Genomic DNA, 6,903 nt, shown 5'->3' on the forward strand with positions numbered 1-6,903 from the left:
AAAAAAACCTTAAAAACACCCTAAAGCCCAAAAGAAAACCCTAACCCAAGGTTTACCTGTGGCCCAGCCCATTCCAATCATCCCTTCCTTGTGCAGCACCACTGTACACACCAAAACTCGCCGCCAACTTCATGCCGCCGCAAGCAAGCCAGAGCCCCGACGCCTGAAGGAACGATCACCAGAAAGCACCGATGAAGCCTGAGTAATCCAACCAAACTTGGATCGCCGTCTCAAGCCGCTATCAGCTCCCCTCGAAGTAGCCATCCCCGCCGCCGAAACCCACCTCAAGCCATGAATCGCCTCCCTGGATATGATGTCGATGGCCTCCATGGTGTAGAGAAGAAGGATCTCGAATAACGCTGCCACCACAGCAAACCTCAGGCCAGAAAAACCGAAGCCAATAGGGTACTAGCCCAAAACCATTCCCTTCCGGCAAACGATACAACAACAACAACGAGACAGAACCACCAGCGTCGTCGTCGGACGAGAGGAAAAGATCACGGGTGTCCGCCTTGCCTCCTCCCGTCAGTGTAAAATACAAGTATTTAAATGACCATATTGATTACTTGTGTTTGTTATTGAGAAATCCATAAACATTTATTATTGTTCCCTTTAAATAGATGCATATAAATAGGTTTTGTGTTATTTGAGCTCACATCCACCAAACATGTTAATCAAGTATAAAATTATGAGTTGAACATTCAACTTAAACTATATCAGTAGTTTCACTACAGTAGCGGAACTAAAAAGTTGTCATTAGAGGGACCAAACAAATTAACAATTACAAAGTTTTTTCACCTGTGATGTTTTATGTTAGAAAATAAATTGATTTATCATAACTCTTAGAACAAAAAAGGAAATTAACTAAAAAATGGGAGCAAAGTGATATGTTTTAAAAATATTTAATGCCATTGATTTTGAAATTCTAAATATTATGGTTTCCAACCTCCTTTAATTACAATTTATTTAAGCAAAAATTAAATTAGATAGTTTCTAACTTATTCTTGTATTAAATTGAGAGGCCATGTATAGAAATTTTTTGTGTTATCTAACTATTTATACATAAATACTTAGAGCAACTCCAATAGCTTCCCTATAATTTTTGTATTATAGAGAAGCAAAAGTCAAACCTTTAGCCTATTTTTCTTCTTCAACTCCAACAGATTTCCTAGTTTACAGTAATCTATAAAATCTCCATATTCTTCTTTAAAATTTTGGAGTTTGTTGTAAATATAGGGAATTTGGTTTTCTCTCTCCTCACTTTCCCTAAAATAGAGATATAGGGAATCTGTTGGAGCAAAAGAGGCTTATTTTTTCCTAAAGTAGAGAAAAATCAAAATATAGGGAATTTGTTGGAGTTGCTTTTAAATAGAAAAATATAAGGAAAATATGACTATTTTCTCTTATTCTAATGCATAGATGTCTGTTTTGGTCATTTAACATACCTACAAAACCTAATTTGAAATATAAAATAATAGGGATGTGTATTAAGTGATTAGGGGTGTGTATTTAAAATTTCTCAATATTTAAAAGAAAAAATCCATGATATTAAAAAGAACTTAGTCGGACAAAAGCCTCACCATTCCACAATTGGGTCTATTATGGAAATGTAAGAGGTTGGTGCAGATTGGTGTTTTCTTGTGTAGCTTAATTGGTTACAAGCGAAATTACCCATCACAAGAATTTACAGTTTAAGGAAATTTTCACCTTAATGTTTTTGGAGATATCATGGGTAATGGTAATACTAAATGAATGGATGACCTTTGATCCAGAGTTGTAGAAAATTATAGGTATAATGGTGCTCAATTGATATAAAAAAGATGTTTAAATTCCATCATCCATCTTCCATCTTCCATCATGCTGTTGTCCTCTTGTATTGACTTTTGCATGTTGCCATGCTGGGGATGATTGCCTTCAACTTTTGAAAAACTCATTGCCAGTGTTTGCTTCGCCATTGAAGAAAACTGTTGTTTTCTTTGAGGGTTAGGTCCCTCAATTGATTGTGGAAGGTGCATATGTCTTTGATTATATATGCCTATCACTAAATAATTGGTGATGCTGAACTCTTTTGAGTTTTAAGATAAGAGAGTGATTTATTTTTAATCTTGCTTTATCCTTTGACGTCTAGTATTGGTAAACTTATAAATGGATCAGATTTTGATCCGTATCCGAAGCAAGGATCCGTGGATATTGAACGAATTTAGATTGAAAATTTAACTAAATCCATGAGCAAGAATAAAAAGCAAAACTTTATGTAAAAGAATTAATGTCATGAACGAATCTAGATTCAAATTAATGAAAAAGAGAAAAAGCAAAAAAAAAAAAAAAAACATAAAACTATATCCACATATATAATCATTTACATAATTCAGCCCAGTAATGGTCCCACCCACCATCCTATAAAAATTGACTCCTCACCCCTCACGGGATTCAATTGAAAATAATTGCAAGAACCACAAGTCACTCTCGCATCCATCAATCCATGCAACACTAGAATAATATCCAATATTTCATATTTGGTATTCAATTCTTGAGTTAAATGGGTGTCCTTGGCAGCTCCATTTTCATCACATTTCTGCTTCTTCTTAATCTTGGCTTCCATGGGGGCGGCAGCAGCAGCCCTATCAAGACCATCGTGGTGCTGGTGATGGAGAACAGGTCGTTCGACCACATGATCGGGTGGATGAAGAGACTCAACCCTGAAATAAACGGCGTGGATGGCTCCGAGTCCAACCCTCTCAACACCAGTGACCCAAACTCGAAGCGCATCTTCTTCAAGAACGAGTCTCACTACGTCGACCCGGACCCGGGTCACTCGTTCCAAGCCATTAGAGAGCAGATATTCGGGTCCGACGCCGGCAACACCTCGTCGGGAAACCCACCTCCGATGAACGGGTTTGCTCAGCAGGCTTACTCCATGGACAACACCACCACCATGTCCCAGGATGTCATGAATGGCTTCAATCCCGACATCGTCGCCGTCTACAAAGCTCTTGTTTCTGAATTCGCAGTTGTTGACAGGTACTCATAATCCATTAATTACTTCATGTTCTTCTACCTTAATTAATTACCTTATCTATCTCTTCCATTCATTTTATTTTCCTTTCCATAAAATCTTGTGATTGTGCACAAAGCTACAAACCTTTTTTGTTTTCTTTCGGGTACAGTAGAAAGGAAGTCACAAGCCCTTTTGATGTTCTCTGTTTCTCATCAATTACTAAGACATTGTAATACTCATCATAGAGAAAGCTGACTGGGAGAGACGCAAAGGAATCAAAACACATTAGAATTTAAGAAAAAAACAAACGCAAAGATCAAGCTAGCCTAGCTAGCTTTATATAGGGTAGGGTTGTTTCATTGGTTTTGTCCTTGAACTTTGCCCGTTCAGACGGTTCAGTCAATGTAGTTATGGAGTATTTTAACTGTGCGTCCCATAGTAAACTACAAGTAATGACAGCCGGAAACTATAAATACAAACAATCTAATTGGCGGTTACATTAAATCCAAGTAGCTAGGTACGTTTTGCCGCGAGACCCAATGCTTATGGGTTAAGAAAGTCATCGTCTCGGTTAATTTGAATGAATTTTTTGATTTTATTCCAGAATAAGTTGAAACAGAATATTTTACTACTAGAGGTTAACTCTTGGAAGAAAAATACAAGAATAAACTATTATGGTATTATGGGCTAAGAAAGTACAAAAATACAGAATAATCATTTAATTCTAGAAAAATAAATCCAATTTTTTTTTTCATAGCTATTTATACTATTATTAAGAGAACAAAATGGGTGTGAAATAACATAAATATCCTTAGACAATAGGTTAATTTAAAACAGTTTTTTATATATGAAGTTAAACTACAAAATAATAAATGAAAATAAAAATTCAGAGGAAATTATATCTGGAGATAGTGAGATTGGAAAGTTATATATTTGTGGAGAATGTGGAATAAATTCTTATACATTATACATATAACTTCCGACTTTTTTTCCTCCAAAACGTAAAAAATAAAACTGTTTGCATGTGTCAATAAAGATTAGTATCATTTATTTTTCAATGTTAGACTTAGAACTAAATGTAAAAGACTATAAATTTCTATGTCAGAAAAATGTTTATTGTGGAATCGCAAACTGTTATTGACGGTCAGTGAAGTGTTTGTTGAAAATCAATAATAATTTTATTGAAGGTCAATAAAATATCAAAAAATAAATTTTTATACTATCTGACCGATAGGAAAAATAAAAACAGAAAAAAACTTGGGAAATAAAAAATTTTACTTTTGCCTTTTTGGTCAAGAACATATGAGAGAAATACCAATATTAGACTAGACCATAGTTGATGAGAGTGATGCTATTCTTTTCGACCACACATAGAATTAATCACCCACAAGTGGTGAAATTATCAAACGGAATCCATTTCGGTTGTTTATCTATTCAACTTGTAAGCAATAATAACCATGTTAAAAAAACTTGGCTCTGCATGTAGGTGGTTTGCCTCGGTGCCATCCTCAACACAGCCGAATCGCCTCTTTGTTCATTCGGGGACTTCTGCTGGTGCAACAAGCAACATTGCGTCACTTCTGGCCAAGGGTTACCCACAAAGAACCATCTTCGAGAACCTTGACGATGAAGGAATATCCTTTGGAATATACTACCAAAACATTCCGACCACATTGTTCTACCGTAATTTGAGGAAGCTCAAGTACTTGGGCAACTTCCACCTATATGACGCCTTCAAGGCCCATGCAAAGCAAGGGAAGCTGCCATCCTACACTGTTGTGGAGCAGAGATACTTTGATCTCAAGTTCGCACCCGCAAACGATGACCATCCATCGCATGATGTGTACCACGGCCAAATGTTCGTCAAGGAGGTCTACGAGATACTGAGGGCGAGTCCGCAATGGAACCAGACCTTGTTGGTCATCACATATGATGAACATGGTGGGTTCTACGATCATGTGCCTACTCCCGTTGATGGGGTTCCCAGCCCGGATGGGATTGTAGGGCCGGAGCCTTTCTTGTTTCAGTTCAATCGGTTGGGAGTTAGGGTTCCGACCATCTTGGTGTCGCCCTGGATAGAAAAGGGTACCGGTAAGTACCAGTGCTATACATCTTTAAACTAGTTTTTGTTATTTCTTTTGTTGGTATTGTGCTCATGGCTGCAGCAACATGATTGTCTACGGTACATTAATGTACTAATATATTAAATAGACTAGTTCGATACAGAGTTTGAGATTAAATCAAGCTAGTCTACTTATGCATGGAGTCAGTCCAGCTCTATATCAAATCTAGTTTATTTGATATATTGGTAAATTAATATACTGTAGAACTTTCCACCAGCAGTGCCCTCTTGCTGAGGTTTAGGAATAAAAATCTAGAAACAAAAGCATGCCCCTAAAAAAAAAATAGAAGTCTAAAAGCAGAAGCATTAATATAGAACCTATTGCGTGCATTATACTTCATGTGGATAACTAAAGGAAAGGGAACTGATGTGATGGTCCTTTTTTTTTTTTTTTTTCATTTGAGTCTTTGTTTCTAGGTTATGTATCATGTTGAGGGGAACAAATCAATGTCTCATTAGATACGAGTGTGAAATAATGAAAATCATGGCATCACTTTCACATAAATAAATGAAAGATAGCGGGGTTGATAGCCTTAGTTAAGCATACATAACTATTTAGCTGCTGGTTTCACTCAGGTAGTCGTTATCAGTCATTGAGTTAGATAATCATTCATTTGGTAGAAGTTGTCAATTACAATACTTGAAAAGACACCGGGTTGGTTTCTGGGTATAAACACAGCATATACTTGTATGGATTCTCTCTATTTTCAAATGCACAAGCTTTCCAACACGCAATGTTTCAGTTACATAAAACAGTACGCCATGATTTAATACGATTCCAACTGACACAATCTTTATTATTATTGGCATCAGAATTTCTTGGTACTGCCAATGAATTTTGGTTCTTAGGCTACTTCACATAGAGAGGAAGGGGTTTTACTTTTCCTAATTCACTGATTGATTCTATACATCTGTGGCTGAATATCAACACGCAACAAGAATAAAGAAATTATCTTTGAAATTGTTAACCCTGAGTATGACAATGATGAATGATGCATGCAGTTGTTCATGGGCCTAATGGATCACCATTTCCGAATTCGGAATTTGAACATTCGTCAATTCCAGCAACTGTTAAGAAGGTGTTCAACCTGTCTGCACCATTCCTAACAAAGAGGGATGAATGGGCTGGTACCTTTGAAGCCATTGTGCAAACAAGGACAGAACCCAGAACTGATTGTCCAGGTTAGTCACATCGACTTCATTACTAGCTAACCAACTAGAAAAAGACCATTTGTAAAGTGCATGGCTACTAATGTTTGATTGTTTATTGCCTGCAATGTTAAATTTGAGTAGAGCAACTACCTGAACCAGTCCCAACCAGAAACAGCACGGCAAAGGAAGACGCCAAGCTTAGTGAATTTCAGCAGGAGGTACTGCAACTTGCAGCCGTGCTAAAAGGAGATAACCTATTTACAAGTTACCCAGAAAAGACGGGGAAGAAGATGACTGTCAAGGAAGGGAAGGAATACACTGAAGATGCACTTAAACGATTCTTCGAGGCAGGGCTTTATGCTAAGAGAATGGGAGTCAATGAAGAACAAATTGTCCAGATGAGGCCCTCCCTTACAACAAGATCATCCAAAACTTCACCAGAACACCCATAGTTAACCAGACAGAACAGATGAATGAGATAAAGCTGTTACTGGATCCTACGTGCAAATGTAAGGGAGCAGTCATATGTATCTAGATCCATACAGATATAAGGAAAGAAATTATTCTAAGTATCATAATGTTTATAGCCATACATATCTGAGTCTATCTATTACATGCATCTTTGATTAAA

The 6,903-nt window shown here is 36.9% G+C and overlaps 1 protein-coding gene across 1 annotated transcript; it reads left to right on the forward strand.

Annotated features, from left to right (window-relative positions):
• Positions 1-2,437: 2,437 nt before the first annotated feature.
• LOC112167633 (non-specific phospholipase C2) lies at positions 2,438-6,903 on the forward strand. The gene is made up of 4 exons (XM_024304675.2): positions 2,438-3,021; positions 4,485-5,089; positions 6,123-6,302; positions 6,414-6,903. The coding sequence occupies exons 1-4, from the start codon at positions 2,540-2,542 to the stop codon at positions 6,722-6,724; spliced, it is 1,578 nt and encodes a 525-aa protein (XP_024160443.1). The 5' UTR covers positions 2,438-2,539; the 3' UTR covers positions 6,725-6,903.

Source organism: Rosa chinensis, chromosome 5, assembly GCF_002994745.2.
Source record: "Rosa chinensis cultivar Old Blush chromosome 5, RchiOBHm-V2, whole genome shotgun sequence".
Lineage (NCBI taxonomy): Eukaryota > Viridiplantae > Streptophyta > Magnoliopsida > Rosales > Rosaceae > Rosa > Rosa chinensis.